This window comes from Gavia stellata, chromosome 4 (genome assembly GCF_030936135.1).
Source record: "Gavia stellata isolate bGavSte3 chromosome 4, bGavSte3.hap2, whole genome shotgun sequence".
Taxonomy (NCBI): domain Eukaryota; kingdom Metazoa; phylum Chordata; class Aves; order Gaviiformes; family Gaviidae; genus Gavia; species Gavia stellata.
Window position 1 is genome coordinate 54,589,466 of NC_082597.1, and position 27,590 is coordinate 54,617,055.

The 27,590-nt window shown below is 44.2% G+C and overlaps 5 protein-coding genes across 6 annotated transcripts; 4 read left to right on the plus strand and 1 right to left on the minus strand.

The window, feature by feature from the left end:
• The first annotated feature begins 321 nt into the window (after positions 1–321).
• On the plus strand, positions 322–1,011 carry SMCO3 (single-pass membrane protein with coiled-coil domains 3). The gene has a single exon (XM_009811765.2). The coding sequence runs from the start codon at positions 322–324 to the stop codon at positions 997–999; it is 678 nt and encodes a 225-aa protein (XP_009810067.1). The 3' UTR covers positions 1,000–1,011.
• A 4,561-nt stretch (positions 1,012–5,572) lies between these two features.
• On the plus strand, positions 5,573–17,809 carry WBP11 (WW domain binding protein 11). Of its 2 annotated transcripts, XM_059816445.1 has the most exons (12): positions 5,573–5,699; positions 7,377–7,496; positions 8,319–8,350; positions 8,961–9,054; positions 9,440–9,636; positions 10,494–10,627; positions 11,311–11,510; positions 12,358–12,552; positions 13,176–13,277; positions 14,221–14,535; positions 15,887–16,069; positions 16,717–17,809. In XM_059816445.1, the coding sequence occupies exons 2-12, from the start codon at positions 7,433–7,435 to the stop codon at positions 17,148–17,150; spliced, it is 1,950 nt and encodes a 649-aa protein (XP_059672428.1). In that variant the 5' UTR covers positions 5,573–5,699; positions 7,377–7,432; the 3' UTR covers positions 17,151–17,809. The 2 variants fall into 2 exon arrangements, with proteins under 2 accessions (XP_059672428.1, XP_009805696.1); XM_009807394.2 differs by lacking the exon at positions 5,573–5,699 and having other exon boundaries at positions 7,325–7,496.
• A 3,397-nt stretch (positions 17,810–21,206) lies between these two features.
• Positions 21,207–21,596, plus strand: LOC132316942 (histone H2A). The gene has a single exon (XM_059816963.1). It carries the CDS (start codon positions 21,207–21,209, stop codon positions 21,594–21,596), a length of 390 nt encoding a protein of 129 aa, XP_059672946.1.
• A 2,038-nt stretch (positions 21,597–23,634) lies between these two features.
• On the plus strand, positions 23,635–24,291 carry LOC132316935 (histone H1). Its single transcript, XM_059816907.1, has one exon. It carries the CDS (start codon positions 23,635–23,637, stop codon positions 24,289–24,291), a length of 657 nt encoding a protein of 218 aa, XP_059672890.1.
• A 1,542-nt stretch (positions 24,292–25,833) lies between these two features.
• Positions 25,834–26,253, minus strand: LOC104258909 (histone H2B 1/2/3/4/6). Its single transcript, XM_009814134.2, has one exon. It carries the CDS (start codon positions 26,248–26,250, stop codon positions 25,870–25,872), a length of 381 nt encoding a protein of 126 aa, XP_009812436.2. The 5' UTR covers positions 26,251–26,253; the 3' UTR covers positions 25,834–25,869.
• Between the last annotated feature and the right edge of the window lie 1,337 nt (positions 26,254–27,590).

The window sequence follows — 27,590 nt, forward strand, 5'->3', positions numbered from 1 at the left end:
GTCTTCAGTTCCCAAGGTGAAGAATGACCCATGTTCACTTTACCAATCTTCTAATTACATATTTGTTAGCTGGTTTTGTTGCTCTGAGTATGTCCAATGTCTCATAAGGTCCTTTTCCAATCATTTGGCTAAAGATCCCAAACAAGAATTAAGTTTTCTACATTTACGAGCTATGCCTTGGGATTTGACTTGCTGACTATAAAAAGAACCAGTGAGGCAGAGACGAAGTCTGTATTTCACTGCTCTTTAAGGGCTAGGGTTATGGGTGTTGGACAGTGTAAGAGATTTCTTTTCTCTCTTGAAGTAGCCTGTTTGTGAAGAATGGCGCTGAGTGACCTCCTTTACCCAGATAATCCCAAGAGAAGGCAAGAATTGATCCATCTGCACCAGGAATTGCTCAACTGTATGTCCATAACTTTCCGTGCAACAAATGAGCTGGCTGGAGTGCTGAATGCACACCTGGGCTGTACCATTACGCATATCCAGATGAGAGAGAGCAGCACTGTCAAGGAAAACTGTGACATTATCATTCAAGCGATGAGTGAGATTCAGCATCAGGTACAGAAGATTGATAGTGACATGAAGGAAAAGCTAGAGCCTGTGCTGTACCAGAAGCTGTATGATATCAAAGAGCCCGAGTTGGAGAAAATCGCAATAGCTCATAAAGTTTTTTCCATTGTTCTTGGAGAAGCGACTTCAACAGCTGGGATGGTGGCTATCAAACTTCTTGGCTCCAATCTTATAACTCTCACTGTGAGCAAGCTCATCAGTCTCCTTGCACAGATTGGGGTATCTGTTCTTGGGGGAATAAGCATCACCATTCTCGGGCTCGGCATTGAAATGATCCTCCACGCCATCCTGGGAGCTGTGGAGAGGAATCAGCTTCTGGCAGCTGTGAGAAGCTACGAGAAGCACCTGGCTGAGTTTAAAGCAGCCTCAGAAAAGTACCAGCATGCCATACATGAAGTGACTTCTTTAGTGAGACAGCAGGTTCAGTAAATGAAGTCGGAGTTCTCTCGCCTGCTGTGACAGCGACTGCAGCACATACACCTGCAGAAACCTTTTTGATTCATTATGGTAAACAAACTACCAATGGCTTTTTTTCTTACTAGTGGCAGCAGAGCAAGAGATGTGACAGATGAGGGAATTGGCACTGAAGTATATTAATAGGGAACTGGCTTATAGGTGCTTCTGGGAGGCAATGCTTCAAATACTTCGTACCTTTCCTTTAGCTGTTTTCTGGAATATGTTATAGATAACCTTCAACTGTAATTTTTACTAGTGACAATAATATTCACTGCTGGAGCGGTAGTGGTGAGAAAGTGTGATTTTTCTATTACTGTGTTCCTATATCAAAGATGACAATATGATGGGCGAAAACAATTTCAACAAGCCAGTCCATGTTATCATCTGGAGGGCTCATCAGGTCATCTGTGGTTGCTAAACTCTTAGTGTGGATTGGTGCTAAATCTAATAGGCTGAATTCCCTGTTCATAGAAGTGCTTACAAGGTCTAGCTGAAGCATGCTTAACTATTTCCTGTTGCATCCCTGCCTAAGGAGCCAGCCAGAGATCTTCTTTAAATAAACTCTAATCCCAGTAGATTAGCAGGTAAGAGAAGTATGGGCCTATAGGCAGACACACACAACCTTGCCCCACAACTGAGAGAAACCAGCTGTAGTGTTCCAGGCATGCCTGGCTGTTAACAACCTCTTATGCTCAGTAATGCACTGCTCCTGCCAACCCACAGGTAAATATTTCTGTGCACAGTTGCTGCTCTGTAGATTGAAATGGGATTTTACACATACACAAGTGTCTTTAGGATTACAGCCCTATTAATGCACTAAATTTATTTTCAGGTGCTTTACCCAGTCCCACCAATGTTGAACTGCCAAGAGTGTGCTCAGATTCTGCATTTCACAATATGCTACCAAATGTCTTTATTTTTCAGATTTTAAAAACAAAGCTGGAAGCAAGAACATGATTTGCAGTCTCTTGCTCTGATTTGCTGTGGTTTGCTTTTTTTGCTTTGATCTTTGGAAAAAAAGAAAAAGTAATTTAAAAATTAATAAAAATGTACCTGAATATTGTAAGACCTCTCTTTGTTTTACTTAATTTGGGTTTTTTTTGTTCTGTTTGAAAAACCAGTCTTAAACCAAATAATGAAAAAAGTTTAAAATCTTCATTATAGATGCAATTTATGAATTCTTTATTATATCCATGATACACTAATCTAGTAGGATTGTGTATAGGTTCTTTTTTTAGTACCAGCTTGCCCCCTACTAAAAGCATACTTTAATTCATAATTGTTTATTAATATTCAATATTAGCAATATTAGATGATTATATTAATAACTAGATCGTGCCTGTGAAAGTAAAGAGATGGGTGAGATTACAACAGGGAATCTCCCCACTGGCCTCATAACCCTTTCATTCTGGGTTTTGTTTTTGTGTGTCCCCCCCCCGCCCCGTTCCCCCTTTAATCATCTTTTCTGACTCCTTTTTGCTTTTGTGTTCAAAAGTCACTAGATGACAATGCAGCTGCTGGCTCTCAAGCACCTCTGCTAGCCATCAGGGAGAAAGCCCAGGGTTCAGGAGCATGGATAGGTGCCAGGGACTGACAAACTGGGACCAGCACAAGCCACAAGACTGGGCGATGTGGGTCAGGAGAGTCAATTCAGAGGAGGCAAAAAGCACTGCCTTGCCTCACACGAGGTATTGTGGTGGGTGACATAGTGACATGAAGCATCATTTCTCCAAGATGTGACATTCTCCTGTCTCCTGACACAAGTGGCATGCAGTTTAGAGGTACTTGTTTAGAGGCAAGAGACTGTCAATCAGCAGAACAGCAATATTTGAGTATTGGAGAGGCAAGAGTTCCTGGCTCCTGATGACCTTCTATGTGCAAATGTACATTTGAATTTAAGAAGAAAAACCACCAGCTTGATATTTATCTTTGCAAGATTGCCAATCGCTGCTGTACAAGAATAGCAGAGTCAAATAAAAACAAATCTGTTGTACTTTTCAAGCAGTTTGTCCACATTTTCTTGAAAGCAAATTCTAAGTAGCGTCAGGGGAAGTGGATACACAATGAGGAACATAAAGATACACAATTTCTATTCACCTCTTGATAGATCTTTGTTCCTGGTGGGCTTAAAGGAGAGCTGGCTTGCCCACAACAGCAGGTGTGGCTGGTGTCCTCATGCCCATGAGATGTTGGAAGATGTTGAAGATGTTGGAGGCTGGCGGGTGGCAGCCTGTCCCTCTGCTTATGAGGTAGGAGGCTGTGAGCTCACAGAGGCTGGGCCAGCATCCCCAGCCAGCTAGGAGGGCCACCCCTGACCTCATAGGGGGTATGGCAACATCCAGCCATAACAAGGTGGTTTTGAGGCAAAAAAACCTGCTGATAAGCTTGGGACCTTCCCAAACTCTTTTCCCCAACTCTAGCAATAACAAAAACAATGGGGTTTGCTTGCATTACTGACAGTTGTGTATTTATTAGTTGTTTGTTCTTGAACTGAGTGCAGCATGCATTTAACCGGCTAGATGCAAGGGAGAACACCCAGAGGAGTAGAAACAGCTTAGCTCTGTTTCTGCTTGGTAACTAAAACTCTGTCCCACAAAATAAGAAATAATTCCTGCTCTCTCTAGCCCTCTGACCAGTCTGACACTTGGTCCTCCAAAGATGTCATAACCAGTCTAGGGTTAACCAGTTTGCTGACGCTTCTCCTCTAGACTCCCTGGAGCTGCCTCTCGGCATGGCAAAAGTACCACGTGAAAAATGTGAGGACTGTTGTCCTCCAAGTAAGCAGACACTTCTGGGAGAAAGCAGTTAGGGCTGTGGCAGTACCACTAAGCCCAGTATTGTCACGACAGAAGACCCCAAGCCCTGTGAGGAGCGGCCAATCTTCAAGGCCTCAGCTGTCCCCCTCTCGAGTGACATGGTACATGACAGCGATGTGTGCGGCCATAGCATTCCCATCACATCCCCCTCACGCATTCTCTCCCTGCTCAGCCTGTTGCTGTGGACAAAGGATTAAGAATTACATTGTATAATATGAGTGTTCCAAATAAGAACAGCCCCAAAGAAGAAAAATCCTGTAAACCAGCCCAAACCAGTCTAAGCTGCTTTCAAACTTGTGTAGAAACACTGGATGGTTGCAACCAAAGTTTGCCCTGCGGCAAATTCTTTCTGATGACAAGAACAATAAAGAACAGGTCAAAGAGGCACAAGGTGGGGATGACTCTGCTGTGTACATGCTGAGAGCTCCTGAAGCCCTGGCTCTACGGATACTCCTGGGCTGACCATCTGCTACTTGGATTTTGTGCAGTTTGTGACTAATGTTAGTGTTAATGCAACGCACAGCTTATAGTCTTGCTTTTACCCACCCTGCAATGATCCTTCATAAAGTTCCAAGTTTGCCAACTAAATCTCCATTATTCGAAAAACGGTAACAACAGTGTGTTGCATGGCATGTCCACCCAGAGCAGGGGGTCTACAAATCCTGCTCAGAGACCAGACCATCTCTGCTCCCAGGTGCATCTGTGTATAGAAAAAATGTCTTCCTACACCTCCCTCCAGTATGTTAATTCTTTGAGCCTGCACCCGCACTTTATTGCTTGCCCCCTCCTTCTTTGTAGTGATGCAACTGGTATACAAGGAGATGTTCCATGTATCTTTATCCTGGTTCTTCACGTGTCTGGGGACTTTTGCTGGGAGAGATACTTTGGGCGAGGCCAAACAGTTCCCACCAAGCGTTCACCAGCCTCTGCAAAGCTGGTCACCAGTTTGCCGCAGGGGCTTCCATGGCCAGGGGTCTGTAGGGAAAGGCAAGTGGCAGAGTAGCTCCTGTGGTCCCTGCTGGGACAAAACTAGCTCTCCTGTTCTCTTTGTATGGCCCGAGTTGCCTGATTAATGTCATCCAGTCCCTTTTCCCCAGCAGTCCCCTGAAACAGCAGCTGGCACATGAGCCTAAGAGAGGACTGCCAACCCCGCTCAACAAGAAACACATGTAACATCTTAGACTATGAGGAACTCCTGCTCCCTCAGCACTATTCCCCATGTACAGAGGCTTCTCACAGGTCCCTCAGCTCTACCTTGTTTCAGGACAGGGGGGCATTTTGTAGGATCTTCCCAGGAGAGCGTGGGAGAAGAGTGGACACAGCGACCACGTTCACAGGGCTTCTCTTCTGTCCCACCATATTTCCAGCACTGGCTATAGCGGCATAGCGCTCCCTCACCCCAAGGCACCTTCTCCTCATACCCCTCCCTAACTGTGTCTTCCCCCGCCCCACGGGCCAGCGGGGCCGCCCCTCGCTCCCGCTCGGCCGCCTGAGGGGCCGACCGCAACGGCCACGCCCAACGGCCCACGCCGCTCACGTGATCCCCGAACGGACGCGCGGCGCCTCGAGCCACCCCTCTCCGCCTCCGGGCCCCACCCCCGGCTCATCCGCCGGCCCAACCATAGAGGAACCTCCGCGCGGGGGAGAAAAGAGAAGCGGAATCATAGAGTTGGCGTTGGCGCGCTAAAGTCCTGACTTCCGGAAAGGTGTTCCGTGCGGCGCGGCAGTCGCGCTTTACGGTGGCGCGCCACTCGGTCCCGGTTCAAGATGGCGGTGGGGCTGCGGCGGCAAGAAGCGTGGGGGTTATAGAGGCCGCTGCAGCGGGAGGGAGCCGGGCCGCTCCGGCCGGGCGGAGGGGTGAGAGGAGCGGGACGGGGCTGGGCTGGGCTGGGCTGGGAGGAGGAGAAGGAGAAGGAGAAGGGAAGCGAGGAGAAGAAGAAGGCGGTTTGCGCTACCGCCTTCTTTTCCTCCCTCTGTCGGGGGAGGAGGGGGGGCTTTCGTGTGCCTCATGGGAGACTTTCTGCCTCGTTCCCCAGTGGCCAAAAAAATCACGAATTCAGTGCTTTTTTTTCCCTGTCGGCTGTTAAATTGTTGCGTTGAAGTTCTTTGCTTTGTGTCCTAAGAGGATTTGGGATCGAGGTTTGAGAAGTTTATTCTCTTTCCCTTTACCCTTATAATTGTTAGAAATCTGGGAAATGCAGGGTGCAAATGTAACTCCTACTTCTGTTCAGTGAGTTTCCCACCGAAAGAAATGATAGTGTCTTGCAAAAAAAATCAGTGTAATCTTATAAGTAGGAGGTATGTTATCGGTGATTGGAAGTCATGGGGTGCTCTTGCAAACAGCAGGCTAATTGTGAGCATAACCTTGTAGTGTGAGCCATGAGCAGAGCTCTGTAGATTTTTACCAGTCAGTGCACTGAATATGGTCAGTTCTTGGCGCTTGCTAGGAACCCCTTCTATGAGGCCTTGAAGCACTAAATGAGTCACTGTGCTTAAATTTCTCTTTAGGGAGCAAGGGGAGGCACATCATTTAGTGGTTTGACAGCGGCATCTTCTGTAATTAGGGAAAAAGGATGGACATGGTGACTGCAGTGACGCTGCAGAGAACTTCGGACTGAACTTGTGAATACTTTCACTTTGGTCGCGATATATTTGGGTGCAGTATGGTGACTAGAAAGCTGCATCCCATCAACTCCCAAATTTCAGAGAGTGTTTTAGATTTTTGGGGTGGAATCTGTTGTGTGTTTTGGGTGGGTTGTGGTTTTCTTTTTTCTGGTGGTGTTCTGGCAGGAGTTGGGGTGGAGGTGAGGGGAGATTAGAGCTATGAGAGAGGCAACATCCCTGGCTGTAGCTTGGACACTTATGTACTCATCTGTAATTTTGACACGAAATAATTCTTTCCAGAATAACCTTTTCTTCTCTGGTTATCATAACACAGCTTGAAATAATACTGACGGAGGTAGAGAGCATAGGGGCAGTGGTATAGCAGTGGTCTATGGAGAGAACAATAAGACACGGATGTGTGTGCAGAACACTTGCTGGTGGATAAAGTGAGTGCTGGAAGAGAAATCAAGGATAGCTTAGAAGTCTGAGGAAAGGAGGAAGTTTGTGGGAAACATTTGAAATAGAGAGGAATGGAAAGGTAAAAATTGAAGAGCTTTTATGAGAGTAAATGAAAAGCTAGAAGGACTCTGTTATGCTTTTAGAAAAACAGAATGTGTGTTTATCCCTCCCCTGTGCACTCTGTAGTGTAAGCAAGAAGCTTCTCGGTTTGAGTCTTGGAGCGAATAATAATTTGGTTGATTAGTTTAAAGTAGGTACTTAGTAAAGTAGTAGTAAGTAGGTACTTAATTAAATAGTAGTACTTAGTTAAAGTAGGGTGATTTTGATGTGGATGTCTGAGCTTCTAGTAGTGTTTGAGGGCCTCACAAGTATTTGAGGTTTTTGAGGGAGCAACCTGCTGATGCAGTGAAGATAAATAAGCATACTCAAGCTACTGGTGCATAGGACCTGAAACCGTGTCATCTTTTCCAGGTCTCTCCCTCTTTTTTAAAGGGTTTTTTTTTTGAGGCAGAAGGAAAAAGGTCAAAATGGGGCGAAGATCTACATCATCCACCAAGAGTGGGAAGTTTATGAATCCCACGGATCAGGCCCGTAAGTATCCGTAAAAGCTAAGCAGATGGGAATGGGGGGATCCTAGGGAAGCAGATAAAAAGTTTTCTTTGAGGATAAGATCCTCACTTGTGAATCAGAATTGAGTTTTCCTAACCTGAAAAATGTTATCTCAGTTTTGGCTGGTGTAAAAACTTCCTGAGAAGGCTGCTTGCTTTTATGCTGTTGCTTTTCTGAGTATTTACTTATTAGTTTTTACTGTAGTTACAGTGTTCAAAGGTCTTTGTACTTGGCTGTTGGCTAAACTGCAAGCTGCTTCTTGGGACATAGTTAATCTGTCCAAGGTTAGAATTTGAGGAATATGTCAAATTTTGCAGATGCTCTGGTTAGATGAGGGAGTTGTCTAGCTGTTTTTCCCTTACGGTAACATGCCAGATGTTATCAATGCTAAGCAGATAAAGAAAATCCAGACTTCCACGGTGAATATGCTTTATTTCAGATGCATACTCAAAGCCTACATATTTTTAAAGCTTGTTGTCTGTTGTTATCTCTGTTTCAGCTTCTGGGCAGCAATCCTTTCATGACTGCTCATATCACTATGACTTTTGCTGCGTATTGTTCTTTTTTGTATAGAAACACCCCTGCTTCTAGAGACATGAAGACTGCTCTATCTCCTTTTCGTTCTGTGGAACACACATGAAATAGAAATCTATTTCATGCTGTATATCTCCCTCACTGGGAAAACACAGTCTTCGTAAAATGAGTGAACTGTTGAGAAACACCACTAGTCTTGATGAAGGAAAAGTTCTTTGTGGATTTGATTCTCTTTCAAGTTATTTTCTTTCTTTTTCCCCTCCTCTGTAGGGAAGGAAGCTCGGAAAAGGGAACTAAAGAAGGTAAATAAAGAGATCAGGAACATTTACTTGGCATTCCCTGTACTGTGATTCTGTGTTTGTGATTGTAATGGGTGGTGGCCAGTGAATAGACTACAGATGTTTTGGTCGATATCATAAGATTCACTTTTGAGAGTACTATCCAAACAAGTAGTTTAAGAAAACATAGACAGAAATCTTGTTTTGAGTAACCTGTCTCATTATCTACTATTTTTTTAACTTGTGATGATTACAGCTTTTCGAAACATTATTGTAAGTACTTGGGAATTAAAAAACCCAAACAACTAACAAGTAAACCACCTGACTCACATACTTTTTAGCGTGTTTTACTATATAGCTTTTGTCAGTTGGTTATCTTGTTGATTGTATGTGTCTTAATCGGAGTGAGTTAATTAAGAAGCATTTTTAAATAGCAAGATAGTGGAATTAAAATTCCCAGAAGTCTTAATTACCTTTGCTGCTGATTTGTGCCTTGGTTAATATTTGAAGGGCATTTTGAGGTGTGTTTTTTTTCTGCAGACTGGGAATATTGAGAGGGGAGTATTTGATACAAATGTTCTATTTCTTTCTCCTGTGACACTTTTCTGATCTGCTTGATCTCTGATCTTCTTAGAACAAAAAACAACGAATGATGGTACGAGCAGCTGTACTGAAGATGAAAGATCCGAAGCAGATTATCCGGGACATGGAAAAATTGGATGAGATGGGTGAGTGAGAGGTACCAGGTGTTGGACTTAGGCAGTAGTTTATGTAGAGGCGTAGCATAGTTTTAAGGGATGACTAGGACACTTACAATAGAGTAACCTTTTTCCTTTCGTGTTAGAAGGGGAGATTCTAGGAATAATTGGGGATTGATTATGATTTGAGGTGATGTGGTGCCATCAAAAATTACTTTTTTCCAAGAAGATGGCTGATAAAAAGAATGAGTGGTGTGCGTGATAGTAACTTAGAGTTGAAGGAGGGGATGGTCATAAGACTGAAGACTTCCTGAAAATAGGGCTTGGAAGTTGTTTTGAAGTTGTTTCATTCATCACAGTCATGCAGTAGAGTAACTTATGAATTTTGGGGTTGTTTTTTGCTGTCTTGGATTAGAGTTTAACCCAGTACAGCAACCACAACTTAATGAAAAAGTGCTAAAGGACAAACGCAAAAAACTCCGTGAGACTTTTGAGCGTATCTTGCGGCTCTATGAGAAGGAGAATCCTGACATCTATAAAGAACTGCGCAAGTTGGAAGTGGAGTATGAGCAGAAGAGATCACAACTCAGCCAGTATTTTGATGCTGTCAAGGTAATGCTTATTATATTTCAGGCTTGTAACTGTGGTAGTGTGTAGTCATTGTCTGCTCGTTAGGTGTGACAGTTACAGAGGAAGGGAACTTTATAAGAGACCAGTGTATATGTTATGTGGCCCATATTAAGTACTTGTATTAATTTGCATAGTATCTCCAGTTACAGCATTTCGGTGAGGCTGGCATGGGGGTTGTCAAGTCTGTATTTGTCTCTGATAGATTGATTTCACTCAACATGAAATTACAGGGAAAAGGGAAATTTATGTTGCAAATCAACAATATCAAAATTTCTTTTCTGTATTAAAGAGAGAGTGAGCCTGTGAGTGTGCAGTTGATATTTCTGTGAATTTCTGCTAAATCTGTTGCTGGAAATAATGAGAATCCTTTGACATTCCTTTGAAGAGCTTTTTTTGATGCTCTTCCCTACCATTTTGGAGAACATAATGTTGCCCAAGTGCAAGTATCTGTAAGATCTTTTTTTTTTCCTTTGGAATATGCAGCAACCTGTGATTTGTGCCTTCTGGATACTTAAGAAATACAGGCATACTTGTCTGCAGCCTCTTTGCTCTGGGGACTGAAGGTCTAAAGGGAGATGGAAACCTGACTGGGTTTCGACTGAAATACTAAGGCCTTTCATGGGTGCGCTGCATGTGCTTTGTTTTGCATTGAAAGCTTTTACTGTTGACATTTTCCCATATGTCTTTCATGGACTGCTGCAAGATAACATGCCCTAAGAACAGACACTTTTGGCAAGTGATGGCAAGTCCCATGTGTTCTGTACTCTGCAAAGTAGTGATGTTGTGCAGTAGCTTCTGTGGAAATAACCCATTCTTTCCTTTTTCTTTTTTTCCCCCAGAATGCTCAGCATGTTGAAGTGGAAAGTATCCCCTTACCAGATATGCCACATGCTCCCTCCAACATTCTTATACAGGACATTCCCCTTCCAGGGGCCCAGCCACCTTCTATACTCAAGAAGACATCAGCCTATGGGTAAGCAGAAAAAGAAACTTGGAGGGAAGTAAAAAAGGAGCACTCTTATTACTGGGGAGGAGCTAGGGCTAGAAACAGAGGTAATACTGACTAGCAGGAATTCTGTGCAAGTGAATTGTACTTTCTTATAACTGAAGCCCTTTTTAATCCCTAATATTACAGTTTGTTGTTTAAATTGCTTTGAGTAATACATATGTCTTCTAGCACTTACCTTTCTGCATATCAGTAAAACTTAAAGCCCTGCCAGCTTAAACATAAAGGCCCCTTAAATTGCCATATATGTGTTCCTTTGTCTTTCTAGTATATTCAGCTTAAGCTCCTGGTTTACTTGTTTATCAGGTTTCTCATTCTAGTACTGTTTCTTTCTTTCTGAATAGCCTTCTGTTTTCACCAACTTTGCGGTTATTTCATTCTGCTTCTGTGGTGGGATTCAATCCTTGCTTTTTTGGTTTTTTTAGTCTTCAGTTGCCTTCTGAGAAGCTTGCTTTTGTCTGATCTTCAGCAATCATGTCTTTGTGTGAGGTTGTAAAGTCCTTGGGACAAATATAACAAATACATACTTTCTAAAAAGAAACATGAAGGCTGCTGTGTAAGGAATGATGAGAGAAGGCTAAAGAATTCTATTAAGTGCATGTTTGCTTTCATATGTTTGTGTTCCTACATTCCTCATTCCTTATTTTCAGACCACCAGTTCGGTCCATTTCTGTACTTCCTCCTCCTGGGCTTGGTGTTCCACGTTTACCCCCAGGCAGGAAGCCCCCTGGACCTCCTCCAGGGCCACCCCCGCCTCAAGTCCTACAGATGTATGGCCGTAAAGTGGGTTTCACCTTGGAGATGGCTCCTCGAAGGCGAGAAGAGGAGATTTCTTACAGTTCTGAAGCAGGTAAGGACTTTCCCATTTCTGTCTTGGGTTTTCCGTGACCGCTCTATTTTGGTCTCGATAATACTGCCGTGAATGTAGTGTGCCCTAAACAAAGTATTCTCTGGACAATATGGGTGTTAATACTACTTGAAGGACTGTTCTTAAGTGATTGTACCTCTGAGGTGATTCTGGTATATTTCATAATATCTGCAATTTTGTTATCAGCTATATTTTTAAATGTTGAAACTTGTAATTACAACTTTCAGATAACTTTTTTTTGTTAGGTTTCACAGATTGGATGTTTTCCCATGTAGTCTTAGCAGTGCTGAAACATTGTACGTATTATCCCTTGAAAAAACCCAACTATTCTCAGAGAAGTCTTCTTTTAAAAAAAAAAATTAAAAAAAATCCCAAAACCCCAAAAAACCCCCAAACGAAAACAACTACAAAAACCCCAACCAACCCTGGGTATGCATTTTCTAGGAGAATCTAGGTCTTCCTTTTCACACAGTTACTGTATCATCCCTAGAAACTTTCACAAATGGGTAGATCAGCTTTATTTTTTTTACCAGAAAGCATCTAAGTATTTCAATGGTGGGTGATTGCTGAATAGAAATAAACTAATGAGTTGCAGGTAGGAGTTGCCTTCACTTGTTTGCTGTGCAAATTAACCAGCTGGTTAATAGGAAATCTTATAAATAAACTCTCCAAAATATTCTTCAAGAAAATGTGCTAAACAGGAAAGGGTTGACAATACGTCCATGCTGTTGCTAGGGGGATTTTTCTAACTATAGACATACAAAATATTCTGTCTTTCACACCAGTGTATTTGGAGTTTATGCATTTCCTAATACTTTGCTTCCTGCAGGACAGCGAGGGCATGATGACGATATATCCAGTACCAGTGAAGATGAAGGTTATCCTGAGGATATGGATCAAGACAAGCATGATGAGAGTAGTGATGATAGTGACAGCGATAGATCAGATGCAGACAGTGAAGGAGAAGACTTCCTGCATCGTGATAATGACAAGGAGAGGGAAGGTGGCGAAGAAAAGAAATCAGGTATGATGGGAAGTTATATATTGGGGTTTGGTTTGGTGGGTTTTTTTGTGGTTTTTTTTTTTTCCAAAAGATAAACACTGCTCAACAGAGTTTGTGTCTGTTTTCCTGACTGGTTGGGGAAAGTAATCTGTTTAGCCAGCTAACTCTGTTCTAACTCGCCTAAATTCTAGCTGAAGAATTTTTTTTAGTAAATGGATCTAGAAGTGAAGCACCTTTTCAGATGGACCTGTTGTCTTAACAGTTGAGGTAACTTAGTAAGGTTGCAAGCCATTTTTCACCTGAAGCATTGAATTGGCAGGGTGCCCTACAAAAGTTGAGCCTTACTGAAAAGTGAGTGTATTTTACATTGACTTGTACAATACTTCTAAGACAACTAAATTTCATACTGCTAATGCTTTGGGTAGTATTTTTTTCTTGATTGTTTGGGGGAGACCAACTGATAGAAAATACTAGGTTGGCAAAACTTTATATAATCAGTAATACCAATGTTAACTCTTATGTAAGGAGCATTATTATGTTAGAATGATATATTATCCATGCCAGGTAGAAGACTTAAATCTATCTGATTTTTATCACTTTCTTCCCACCTTCTGCCACCCTTGCCCATGCTTTGCTTTCCCCAGGTCATAGCGTACGATTTGCAGACATGCCTGGGAAATCACGAAAAAAGAAAAAGAACATGAAAGAACTGACTCCACTTCAGGCCATGATGCTACGAATGGCAGGTGAGTGAGATGGATATATTAAGTGGAGATACGCCATTAGGCTTCCAGTTAAGGTTTCTCTGGTACGCTTACTTTGTTTGCACATTTTTTATTTTATAGGGTAAATATTTTACTGTCAGCATGTAAGGTCTGCTAAGAGTATAAGCTGTGGTTAGGTGTTTGGTTTTGTTTTAAATTAGTTTTAGTCTAGTAATGTGTGTGTTTTGCGTAGTAGAGTTGAAGTTACAGTAGCAACTTACAGTGGGTTTTTTTGATGTACGGGGATTTTTTTTCTTATAAATTTTGTCTTGCTTAACTCTTAAACAATAGCTCAAACAAAATATGAACCTCTTAGTGAAAAAGAAAAGGTAAGATTGTCTATGGGCTCAGCCTGTAACCTGTAAGGATTAATACTCCCTAAAAATATCCTTTTGTAGAAATAAGTTAACCCATAGAGTGAAGATTTTTTGTTTCTTTGCTTTAGAAAGACACCCTGGTGTGTTTTAGAGGTGCTAGAGTTTCTTGGACATGGGGATTATATTTATTCTGTGGTCTAAATAAAATCTGTTCTATTTTCATTGAAAAAACAAGTTTCTCCCCCAGCTTCTTTTTTGAATTGTTCAAATGATCGTAGGAAGTTATTCCATATTCCTTCTCCGCTCCTTGTGCACACCCCTCCACCCCCCCACAAACCATAGATCAAATAGCTGCAGTTTGGGTTTGGTAGTAGAGATTTCAGCTCCCACAGGAATGCATAGCTCTTGATGGAAGAGCTATCTAGAACTGTGATTTTTCTTTTTTTTTTTTTCATTTTCTGTTCTATAATTAAATGTGGTCAGTTTTCTTTCCTTTGAAGTGAAGTTTCTTTCTTTTTTATTTTATTTCGTGCTTAAGTTTCTCTGTGATGTTCACAAACATATTACCTGTGGACTCTTTTTTTTTATAAGTATGCCTCCATTTCCAGGTCAGGAAATTCCAGAAGAAGGGAGAGAAGTGGAAGAATATTCAGAAGAAGAGGAGGAGGAGGAAGAGGACTCAGAGTCTGAAGAGACATCACAGCAACAACAGCAGCAACAACTCAGTGAGGAAGCCCTTGCAGAGACTGGGTCATCTACTGCAACCTCCCAGACACAACAGCAGCAACCACCTCCACAGCCTGTTCCTCCAGCTCAGATACAGGCACCTCCTATGCCTGGGCCACCTCCGCTAGGACCACCTCCAGCCCCTCCGCTGAGGCCCCCAGGCCCACCCACTGGCCTTCCTCCTGGCCCTCCACCAGGTGACTACTTGATTTGCTAGGATTTGAAGGATACAGTGTATCAGTTTGGGAGTTTTGAAGCTGCAGAATGTGTTGCCGATGAGGTACAGGAGCCCAGTGTGGTAATTGCTGAGACCTGTGTGATGTCTTCTGTGGTCAGTCTATTGTTGCTGTACCGTGCTTTTGAGGCATCAGGCTCCTGTAGCTGTAGTCACCCTGATGGACATTGGCTTATTTGTTAGCACGAACACTGACAGGCAGCAGTGGAGCCAGTGTTGGAGTATGAAGGACAAGGTCTGGTGCTATGTGCTTCTCCAGTGTTGTTTTTTTTTTCTTGTGTTGTTCCCCCCATACCCCACCCTGAGTGAGGCGTGATTAAAGAGGTTTTGGAGCCACTACCTTGTTAGAGGTTTTAATCTTTTTTTTTTTTTTTTATAAAAGCTACAGTGTGAAAGCTTCAGCTGTTCTACCACCTGAATGTATTCCAGTCTTGTTAGGGAAGATAACTGTCCTCAAATGAAATAAGTACTTAAATTTGAATTTGTGTCAATATTGGACTGCCTAGAGACTATAGCAATGAGGCCAATCAGTATCAGTTTTTTGTTGTGTATGGTTTGGTTTTTTTTTTGGAGGGCAAACACTTGAGTTTCTTTGATCTGCAGAAAGACAGTAGTTTATTTTCTGCAAGTTGATGGGGTTGCCATATAGCTGAACTGGATAACAGTAACAGGTTGTTTTGTAATTTAAAAAAGTGTATAGATCTGTTGCTTGTTCTTATACTTAAATTGCAAAGAGCAATAGTTGGACTATAGTGAGGAGCACTATATACTACGATTTTAATGTATTCTATTCTATATGGGAATATTAACAATGTGATTTTCTGGGGGCGGGTGGTCAGGCAGGCAAAGTTCTCTTTCCAATGTCTTCCTCACTGTTCCATTTCTGATACCTCCTAGAGGGGAGAACCTCAAACCTCAATACAGTTTCTTTCAATAGAGGAAAACTAATTCTTTTCAGGTCAGAAAGGCAATCAAATGTCAGAGTGAAAAGTTCTTTCACTTAAATTCAGACAACCTCAGCTCAGTAGCTGTTCTCAGCTATTGCTTCATTACAGGGGGAGGAGCCCTTTTACCAAGTGGGAGAAGATACTTGTAGTTGACTATTACGAAGGAATTTTACTCTAACTCTACAACTGCTGCCTTTGAGATTTTTAGAAGATCTATTGAATATGGCTGCTGGCTTGTGTTAGAATAGCTTTCAAGTTACTGTTGAAGATCTTTACTATTAGCTGATGGGATAGTTGGTTTTTTTGGTGTTTGGTGGGTTTTTTTTAACCATGAACTAAGTTTCTCTTTTGTATGCATGCTTTCAGGAGCTCCTCCATTCCTGAGACCTCCTGGCTTACCAGGATTGCGTGGGCCTTTACCTCGACTTCTACCACCAGGTCCTCCACCTGGGCGACCACCTGGCCCTCCCCCAGGCCCCCCACCAGGTCTGCCCCCAGGTCCTCCTCCACGTGGGCCCCCTCCTCGTCTGCCCCCTCCTGCCCCACCAGGTAAAGTGTTTTGTTTGCTTCAGTGCCAAGTCTCTCCCTGCATTATTTTCCCAGTTTTTGCTGTGGTGACCAAGCCAGGAAGTATAAGCAGTTACCAATTTGCTTTTGTTTGTGTCTGTGTGGCTGTATTGTGCTGTATCTTTTTCTATGTAATAACAAGTAATTCCATACTGCTGTGTGTAGTTTGGTAGCAAGAAATCTGTCCGCAAAAAGGGAATTTCAGAGTTCAAATTTCTGCTGGACTGTTTCTGAATAATGCCCGGATGCTATAATAGTGCTCCACTTAATGAGTTGGAGATAGGATATTTATGTTTTTGCCTGGTTAGACATTGCTGATGACTCTGAAGTTCCAGTGGGATGGATCATCAAGAAACTTTATTTTCAGATTATAACTTTAAAATTTGAAAGGGAGCAATACACAGGATCCTGTAGCTTTCAAAGTTTGAGGATCAGCAGCATTTTCAACCCAGCATTTGGTGTGCAGGGTTGAAAGCATTTTTATTTTTTTAAAAGCCAGTGCTACTGCATCTTGTTGGGTTTTGGTTTGTTTTTCCTTCTTGGCTTTTGGAGCCTGTGCACTTTTTTTGATTGAAGAGTTTAAGACTCCCAGGTGTGGAGTCAGCTCATGCTTTCTTTTCTTCTTACAGGTATCCCTCCTCCTCGCCCAGGCATGTTACGGCCACCTCTGGTGCCTCCATTAGGACCTGCCCCACCTGGGCTCTTCCCACCAGCTCCCATTCCGAATCCCGGGGTACTGAGTGCCCCACCCAGCTTGATTCAGCGCCCCAAGGCGGATGACACCAGTGCGGCCACCATTGAGAAGAAAGCTACGGCCACTATCAGTGCCAAGCCACAGATCACTAACCCCAAGGCAGAGATTACTCGCTTTGTGCCCACTGCCTTGCGAGTGCGCCGGGAGAATAAAGGGGCTTCTGCTGCCTCCCAGAGAAAACAGGATGATGAGCCTGCTCTCCCATTAACCAAAGCTGCCCCTAAGGCTGGATCATCTGCCCCTATCTCTGTACAGACAAAGGATGATGTGTATGAAGCCTTCATGAAAGAAATGGAAGGTCTCCTGTGACTTGTCATAGTCATACTTAGCTTTCCTGTCCCTCAACACAGATCAGACCACTGCAGAGGGAGGAGAAGGAAAGGTCCTCCTGCAAGCAACTAAAGGGCTCGCATGACAGGGATTAGTTCCCTACCCACAAGTTAACTTGCCAGTATGCTCTGAATAGACACAGCTGCAGATGAGGTGTGGCTGGGGACCTCCTTTCAGAGCTAGCATGTCAACTCGGTGGAAGGAGATGACAGTCAAGAAGACGATGCTGCTTTCCTCTAGTCCTTCCCCTTCCTTGGAGGGAGATGATGGTACTTTGGGGAGTAGGGGGGTGACTATGCTCTGCCTGAATCCTTGCACATCCTGAATGCCCTGGTGAGGGTAGTGGAACAGGTTTTTAAGGAGCTAGAAGAGTGTTAGCAGCATTTCATACATGTATCGTTGTCCAGTTTTTATTTTCTTTACTGTTCTTCTCTGTAAATACTTTATAATCCTGGTTTTTTAGTTGCAGTGAGATTGATTGATCATCTTTCTTCCACGGTAGTCAGGGAGAGGTAATTTGTTGCGCATACTGTACACTGGAATTTTGCACCCTGTCCCCTTTACGGTCATCTTGATGGCTTTTTGTGTGCAAGGGAAACTTCATTTTGTCTTGTGAAAGACAATAAATGTTCAGTGTATCAAAATACTGGTTTCCTTGTGATCTGTGTAAAACTAGCATGTAGATGGGAAACAGGGAGGTTCTTCACTGGACTTGGGGGAAGATAGAGGCATTCTGAACCTCAGAAAAGAAAAGCAATAGCTACATTAGTTAAAAAAAAAGGTATATATTATTTAGAAAGTTCTGCTATATTCTTGGTTTTAAGTTCCTAAGCATCCCTTTCAGCCTTTATTGGTAGCTAGTAGAAACTTAAGTCCTGAAGTACTACTAAAAATTACAAAATGCTTTCGTTCATATACTCTTACTGGAAGGTTTATGTCTTATCAAGCCTCAGATACCCACTGGATGCATCTTGGACAGGCTTACGTTAAGTAAAAATTGGTAAACAATTTTAATTCTAAGAGCTTGACAGATAATTTTACTTGTGGAAAATCTCCAATTTCAAATTCTATGAAGTTAGTGATTTTTTAAGGTGTAAAAAAGGACTTTCATGTTTCCAGCTTAAAGCATTCTGTTTCTATTTTGGCAGAAGTGTATATATATGCCATCCAGAGGGACCTTGAGAGGTGGGCTTGTGCAAACCTCATGAAGTTCAGCAAGGCTAAGTGCAAGGTCCTGCACCTGGGTCTGGGCAATCCCAAGCACAAATACAGGCTGGGCGGAGAATGGATTGAGAGCAGCCCTGAGGAGAAGGACTTGGGGGTGTTGGTTGACAAGAGGCTCAACATGAGCTAGAAGTGGGAGCTTGCAGCCCGGAAAGCCACCTGTATCCTGGGCTGCATCAAAAGAAGCATGACCAGCAGGTCAAGGGAGGTGATTCTTCCCCACTACTCTGCTCTTGTGAGACCCCACCTGGAGTACTGCATTCAGCTCTGGGGCTGAATCATGGACCGTGGCAGAAACATCACCTTTGAGGACTGCTGACAACCTTTTCTCCCCCCAGCATCAGAAATTATTGTAAAGCAATTGCCTTGTTAAACTGAAATTGCCTTGTTAAACTGACAATACATCAGCTAGATGAATTTTTCTCTTTGTCTGCGTGTTATATTTGGTCTCTAGTAATGACTGAGTGGAATCCTTAAAAAAAGAAGAGATCAATGAAATTTGCTTTGGCTGAACATCCACTGAATTACATAGGTTTTGTGTTTATAGTTCTATCAAGAGAAAATAGGAAAATCCTCCCCAGTATCTCTACTGTGTCTCAGTACCCAGTCAAAAAGGGATTGAATAAGAAAGTGTGTGAAATAGATATACGTATATATATCACACTGTTTATTGAGGGAGAGTCGAATCAATGTTTACTATTGAAATAGAAATGGTCCTGTTAGAAGGGAGAAAAGAACACAACAGAAAGCTTGTGGCATATTCTAGAACAGTCTGTGTTTCAACACAGCCTGGGGAAACAATTATGTATTTCCCTTATGATGGCACTGGTCATGGACACAATCCTATAATGCTGTCTTCTCCACAACTCTGGAACAGATGTTATCAGCTCTGGACAACTGGTAACATACAACCACGCCCATTTGTTCTCATCATTGTACTGTGGTCATACAGAGCTTTGGGATTCTTCTGTGTAACGCCACCTCCATCTTGTGGTCACATTTTTCAACTGTGGCTCTGAGTAGTGTTCACAGAAGAAGAAATGATTATAGGGAGGAAAGGGGCTGGGAAGGGACTGAGACAGAGAGAAGTGATGTGACTTGCCTAATGGATCAGTGAAGATTAGTGGCGGCATAAAGATAGAAATATAAAAAGATTCCCGAGATTAGTTAATTTGGCATAATCCACTGCATCACACCACTAAAGAAAGGTGCTTTCTAAAGGTTACCAAAACCTTGGTTGCCCAGACATAAACAAGTTGTGACCGTACTTTGTGTGTGCTATGAAGTTCTTTTATTTTGCCTTGTTTGTAATCCTGCCACAACTGGCGTATGCTGAACAGTTTAGATCAGAATTCCTGCTAATGTACCCTTCTGGAAAGAAGGATGCAGTTAGTTCTCTCTTGCTCTCTCACTTGCAGAATTTAGATGGAAAATGTTCTCCTGGGGTTTTTGATTGGTTTGGGGTTTTTATTGTTTTTGTGAGGTTTTTTTAGGGTTTTTAGGTAGGCTATTATGGATGGCCTGGTGCGAGTCATGTCTTTGTCTTTCCCTGAAATATGATAATGCTGGTATCCAGGGTAAGCAACATAGTCTGGCACACATACTACTCACTTCACTGTAATTTTATGATATTCATGTCATAAGATCTGGGTTGCATTAAAAAGAACCACAAGTTAGAGTACAAAAGCGTCAAGGAATGAGGATGTGAACAAAAAACAACACAGAATTGGAATTTATGGAAACAAGAGGGCAGAATACCATGCTGTGGGGAAAATGGAGGAAGAGCTAGCTGTGCAACACTGAGATAGCAGAAAGATGTGGCTAATTCTAGGGTGCAGGCTCCTTCATTGGCTTAGACAAGAACAGTGTCTGCCCTTGCTAGAAGTGCATGGAAGAAAGAGAAAAAGATGTCAAGGAATAAAGAGAAACCACAGGTAATTAGAGCAAAGGAGCAAAAATGAACCTCTTTGCCCATAAGACAGGGCCAGCCTGTACCAGACAGACATTCTGAACCTTGATGAAGTCAATTCAGCTTATTGGTGCAGTGACATATTCTCTCATCTGAATAAAAGCATCACAGGCTGACTTCTAATGTCCTGTAGAATAGCCTTGCAAATAATACGATGTTATTTTGATTGAAGTAATACTTGAGTGGTTTCCAGAACCAGAGAAGTTTCCTCTGTTACATGTTCCTGCCTGGTTTCTACACATATCAGCAGCATGGGGTTGCAAATGTTTCTACTGAAAGGAACGTTTCTATTTTGTAATAATAATAATAAAAAAAGTAATCCTGCAGTAGCATTTCTAAAGTTGAAAATACAGGATAATTTCTAAAACGACAGCGATGACATTAGCAAAGGCTCCCCCTGTTCCTGGCAGGCAGCTGCGCGCCTCTGCTCTCCTCAAGCAGGGGACCCGTTTCCCTATAAGACGGCCTACTGGAGCACGCCGCAGCGGGCAGCGCCGTCCGGCTTGCTCGGCCGCAGCTGGCCACGACCGGAGCCGACGCGGGGCGGTTGGATCCCGCCCCGCGCCACCGCTGCGCCGCCAGCGCCCAGCCCGCCCCCTTCCTCCTCCCCCCCGCCCGCCAGTAGGCGGGGGCAGCTCGGCGGGGAGGGCCAGCTGCCTGCTCCCCCATTGGGTGGATTTGGATCCACAGCGCCATTGGCCGGAGCGAGCGAGAGCTTGGTACAGCCAATCAGAAAGCGGGTCGGGACGCGCGGGGAACCTATAAAAGGGGCCGGGCGCCGGGCGTAGCGACGCGGGTTTTACGTCAGTTGGGGAGGTGGTTGCGGAAGAGCATCGGGAGCAATGTCCGGCCGCGGGAAGCAGGGCGGGAAGGCGCGGGCCAAGGCCAAGTCGCGCTCGTCGCGGGCCGGGCTGCAGTTCCCCGTGGGCCGCGTGCACCGGCTGCTGCGCAAGGGCAACTACGCGGAGCGGGTGGGCGCCGGCGCCCCGGTGTACCTGGCGGCCGTGCTGGAGTACCTGACGGCCGAGATCCTGGAGCTGGCGGGCAACGCGGCCCGCGACAACAAGAAGACGCGCATCATCCCCCGCCACCTGCAGCTGGCCATCCGCAACGACGAGGAGCTCAACAAGCTGCTGGGCAAGGTGACCATCGCGCAGGGCGGGGTGCTGCCCAACATCCAGGCCGTGCTGCTGCCCAAGAAGACCGACAGTCACAAGGCAAAGAGCAAGTAAAACAAATTGGAGGAGCATTTCCAGTTCAAAAGTAACCCAAAGGCTCTTTTTAGAGCCACCCACTTTCTCATAAAAAGAGCTGTAGATCCTAGCAAAAAATGCGTGCAACCAACCAAAACTTGTCTTCAGCTGTTGAAAAAGAGGTGATTAAAGTGTTTTGAAATTGGACTTCACCATTACAAAATAACATGTCAATAATAGTCAACGTTACAAAATAATGTGCTGGTGAACATGTACAAAACCCAAGGTTCTGTGTGAAAGGGGCCATTTTGCTCTGGTTGGAGTGAGAAAAACACAAAGTTGAATATTGCTTCAAGGAGAGCACAGGCCCCTCCTGTACCGGCCCTAGGTGAAACAGGTAACTCATGGATGTCTTTAAAAAAAGACAGCCCTGCCCCCCTGTAAACAACCTTCTGACCTACAGACATCATTTTTTTTATAATAACAGGCATTCAGAATTACTAGTTTTTAATACAGTTTGCTCATGACTTTAAGCTGCCTTGCCCATTTTTCTGCCTGAAAGCTGAATGGGTTTGAGGGTGGTTTCTTACTGCTAGATTAGCAATTTGAGGCAAAAAGGGCTGTTGCCAGTTTTGATTCTACCTTATATACAGTGCTGAACATTACCATAAAGATGCTGAAATAGAAACAAACAAAAAAAGATCAGTGGTAATAGTTCAATAAAGACATTTTAATAATTTTCCATTTGAAAACATAAATTACTTGAATCATAACACTATACAAAATTTTAGTTCCACTGACAGTTAAAATAGCAAGCAGTAACAAACAGTTTACAGACCTTTGGCAAAACAAAGAGTTGTAGACAATAATGAAAATATCAGAGAATACTTGTTTTAATTCTCTAGGTTCTGTGTTTATTTTGTTTAAGCGTGGTCTTGGTAAAGTGCAGATGAGTTCCCCCCCGTCTTGCTAGCAGTCCATCATCTTAGCATAACAGATACATCAGTTGGATATGTTATTTTTAATATTACTTCCAATGCAAGAATCAGTCACTGGACAGTAAAAATTGGAATATTTCTCAATCTGCTGTGAAAGGGGAGCCCTAAGTGATAACTTGAACAAGTTTTATCGTGCAGAAGTACAGCAAAATCAGCTGTAGCAGTGTCTCCTTAGATAATGATTACTCAGATTGTCACCAATCAAACTGTATCAAAATAAAAACACTGCGGAATTATAAAGCGACAGGGCAACAATTATAATTGTTAACAAAAACTGGCTGTGCTAAGTTCTTATGTCACCTAATTTATTAAGAAAATAAATACTTCTGTAGCAGAGCACTAGGGGACCATGTCTGTGTTGTGCACACTGAGCAACGTAGTACAAGCTCATACACTGTAAAAAGTCATCTCCTTCTGGGGCACAAACAGCTCTTCACAGGACTTCAATCTGCTTCTCGCCTTGTTGCATAATGCTCTAATTTAATTGATTTTAATTATTTTGAAAGGGGTAAAGGACTTTGGACAAAGCAGCTAATTTCTAATCCATATTCAGTGCTCAAGATGAGCCTGTGTTACTTCCTCCTCTTTGAAATCAATTTGCAATTAAAATATCGATTCAAATCCCTAATTTTCAGTTCAGATTAAGAGAAGACCCTTTAAAGAACAATAATTAATTACTTTGGAGATTTAGTTGCCCACGTCGCGGATTTTATTTGGAAGGAAAAACAAAAGTTTCTGTCTCCTGAGGTCTGTCCAGGTCCAGGACTCAGGGTTTATTGCCTCTTTTTTAACTCACCCTTTGCCTCTTCGAAGGGAAACTTTGCCGAGGGGAACAACAGTCTTTCTTTTCCACGGCGCTGCGAACTCGGGGGGTGTCGGTGACAGAAATTCTGGTAAAAACAAGCTTTTTTGACTCCTAAGAAACACAAAATGAGCGGGGAGAAGGGACCTTTCTGCCGTGCAGCGGGGCGGGCGCTGCAACGCACCAATCACCGCGCGGCTCCTCTCTATAAATACGAGGCCGCTGACTTGTTCCAGGCCCAGTGGTTTCCCCTGATTCGTGGACGACGGCTGCCACTATGTCGGAGACCGCGCCTGTTGCCGCTCCCGCTGTCTCTGCTCCCGGGGCGAAAGCCGCCGCCAAGAAGCCGAAGAAGGCGGCGGGCGGCTCCAAAGCCCGCAAGCCGGCGGGCCCCAGCGTCACCGAGCTGATCACCAAGGCCGTGTCCGCCTCCAAGGAGCGCAAGGGGCTCTCTCTCGCCGCACTCAAGAAGGCGCTGGCCGCCGGCGGCTACGATGTGGAGAAGAACAACAGCCGCATCAAGCTGGGGCTCAAGAGCCTCGTCAGCAAGGGCACCCTGGTGCAGACCAAGGGCACCGGCGCCTCCGGCTCTTTCAAACTGAACAAGAAGCCGGGTGAGACGAAGGAGAAGGTAACCAAGAAAAAGCCGGCAGCCAAGCCCAAGAAGCCGGCGGCCAAGAAGCCTGCTAGCGCTGCCAAGAAGCCCAAAAAGGCTGCGGCGGTGAAGAAGAGCCCCAAGAAGGCCAAGAAGCCGGCGGCCACCGCGGCCAAGAAAGCTGCCAAAAGCCCCAAGAAGGCGACCAAGGCAGGCCGCCCCAAGAAGGCAGCGAAGAGCCCGGCCAAGGCAAAGGCAGTGAAGCCCAAAGCAGCCAAGCCCAAGGCGGCCAAGCCCAAAGCAGCCAAGGCAAAGAAGGCGGCGCCCAAAAAGAAGTAAAACGACTGAGAAGTATAGAGTCTACTCATTTAAATAAACCCAAAGGCTCTTTTAAGAGCCACCCACTTACTCTGGAAAAGAGCTGGAACACCACAGTAATCGCAGTAGCAAACCCAATTTTTGTAAGGTTATAGTAGGAATTTATAGCGAAATAAGAAAGTTACCATTTCGGAGTCGTGAGGTTTGATACATCCTGCATAGGAGACCCGGGCTTCCTTAAAGTGGAAGGGATTTCCTACGTGCAATTCAGCAGCCCTGCGGTAGCAGCCGCGCTTGCTCCGCCTCCTCTTAAGTGACCGGCGCAGCCGAGAGCGGCAGCAGGCGGCGGTAACGGCGGCGCGGGCCCTGCGGACCAGCGGGCGCCCCTTCGCTGCGGTGCCCAGGGGAGTTTAAAAGTCCCGCGCTGGGCCGGGATTGGTCTCTTCTGCCCACCCAGTCCCACCCCTTCTTCCCGTCAGGCACCGCCCCGTCGGGTGGCGACCCCACGCCGCCTCTGCGGCTGTTCCCTGTGCCGATCCCCGCGGGGCGAGCGAGTGCCGGTCGCTCGGTTACGTACGGCACCGCATCGGCCCTCCTCACGGACCCCAAGGCTGGGTATGGTTGGGGCGCGGAGGGGATGGATCAGGGCTGGGGAAACGTGTGCGCTGTGCCCCGGCTCTGCCTTTGCCCTGCAGAGAAAGGCTCTCCAGCAGCACAGCTTCTGCGGGCGGAACTTCGCTCGCTTTGACACCGCAGCGCCGAGGCAGGAGAACTGTGGCCCCACGCTCCAATACTCCCAGCCCCCAGGTACCTTGCGCATCACCGACCGCCCCCCAGCTTCATAGCCATAGCTTCTTTTTTTTTTTTTTTAACACTAACTCCTGTGCAAGTTGGGGCATTGGTGTTTTAAACCGGAAAACCCTTTCTAAAGAAAAAAATCTTTCCCTACTGCCTAATCGAGTACGGACAGCTACTTCACTGAAGAAAAGCGGTAGTGTTGGGGCGGGGTGGGAGCACACTGGAACGTACGGAAGAAACCCAAGCTACAAACACGCGTGGAAGACTTGCTTCAGAAACTGCTTTCAAAATATTAGTTACTGAAAGAAGCAGAAATGAGATTATTTTTTATTTTACAGGTATAGGGCATAGAAAGCGAGTTCTTAATACCATCTAGGATTTTCTACCGGACCTATCAAGCAAAAGGAATTAAAACCCTTAGAAAATAGAAAGCGGCCTAACTTCCCCCCACGGGACTTCCGAGTTCCAGAAACGGAAAGCTGGCAAAACCTTAGGACCAAGTTGCTGCCGCTTTTTAGCCACGTTCAAGACCAGAACTAATAACGCATTTATTTTTAAGTTTTAAACAACCGAGTATAACTCTGTATGCCAAACAGGCCATTAACTGAGAGCTCTTCACACATCAAAACTAACTACATTTCATCTACCTTAAAAGGCGAGTACTTAACTTACTTTGCAACATGCAAATAAACAAGCTATTTACATACCTCCCAAGAAAAACAGCAATTTAGCTCTTTTACTTGAAAAAAATTGGTGGCTCTTAAAAGAGCCTTTGGGTTAAAACAGACGATGCGAGACACTCTACTTGGAGCTGGTGTACTTGGTGACAGCCTTGGTGCCCTCGGAGACGGCGTGCTTGGCCAGCTCGCCGGGCAGCAGCAGCCGCACGGCCGTCTGGATCTCCCGCGAGGTGATGGTGGAGCGCTTGTTGTAGTGCGCCAGGCGCGAGGCCTCGCCCGCGATGCGCTCGAAGATGTCGTTGACGAAGGAGTTCATGATGCCCATGGCCTTGGACGAGATGCCCGTGTCGGGGTGCACCTGCTTCAGCACCTTGTACACGTAGATCGAGTAGCTCTCCTTGCGGCTCTTCTTACGCTTCTTGTCGCCCTTCTTCTGCGTCTTAGTGACGGCCTTCTTGGAGCCCTTCTTGGGCGCGGGGGCGGACTTGGCCGGCTCAGGCATGGTGAAAACTCCCGGGTTGCTCTAAAGCACTGGAGTGCCTGTTAACGCGATTACTCCCGTATTTATAGGCGCCTTATGCAAATCTCTGACTTCAGCGATCAGCACTTCTATTGGATAATGACCCAGTGACGTCACTATTCTCACGAAGAGCTTTGTAATTGGTCCTTTTTAAATCCCACGCTCGTATTGGTTAATAATTCGAATCCTATCAGCCAATCACAACAAGCTCTTTCAATCCCACATTTCGGTAGCGAAGCTCGTCCTATACTGTCTGGCCTCGCGCCCCCCGCCCCCCGCCCCCGCCCCCCCCCCCCCCCCCTCCCCCGCCCCAGGTCACTCCGGAGCATCCGGGCTCGTGTGTCTTCTGCAGCTGCCTGCTCGGGCGGATTTGTACATACAAAGTGTAGTTATCGGCAATTTCTCCAGGACAAAAAAAATAGAGAAAATTGCAAGGGCTTTTGCTACTCTTTTTTTCCTTCAAAGAGGTATATTTGCAGACTTCATATAATAGCCTGGATTTTTAACAGCCACAAGTTGCATGTAGAAGGTAAAAAAAATACAACCTGAAAAGATATAGAGGCTCTGGAATACTAAGCTTTGTTGATTGTGTTTGAAATTAATTCTTCTGACCCACAGAACATGGCTTGTTTTTCAGGACTTTAAATGAGATGGACATTCTCATTTAAGGTGTAAGTTGAAAGAATGAGGACTTCTTTGGGGATGTAATAAATATTGAATGAATTTGTTTAAGTCAAAACCAAGATATTCCTGGTAATAAAAATAAATCGTGGATTTAAAATTGAATTTTGAATTTATTGTGAATCAGAAATTCTGGCTATTTTCTTGTTAAGTTGACTTAATTGTGCAAGAAGAAAATACAATTGTTTAAACAGACTAAAATGATTTTATCGTATGAGGAATGCTGATGTGTTAATATTTTTTTATATAGTAAAGGAAGTGTTGTTTTATATACTATTAGCCTGTATGTTTAGAAAAAATGTAATCATTTTTTAAATTAAAATGCTGTATGGCAACATTATAAATTACAATTATAAATTCATTCATCAGTAGATTAGAATGCTATAATCCACTTTTAAAAGGATCAAGTTAATTTGTGGTTGAATGAGGCTAGAACTGGATAGCTTGGTATATACCAGTATCTGTATATAGGCAGTGCTACAATGATGCTATTTCCTTTTGGAACCCTAAGGTCCATTCAAAGTCTAGACTTTCTTGGTATCAGAGGAGATGAATGGCATGGGCCTATGCAAGAAAACTATCTGGCAAAAGTAAATGTAATTGAAGGTTGGTGAGACTGCTAAATCACAAGAAACTAATTG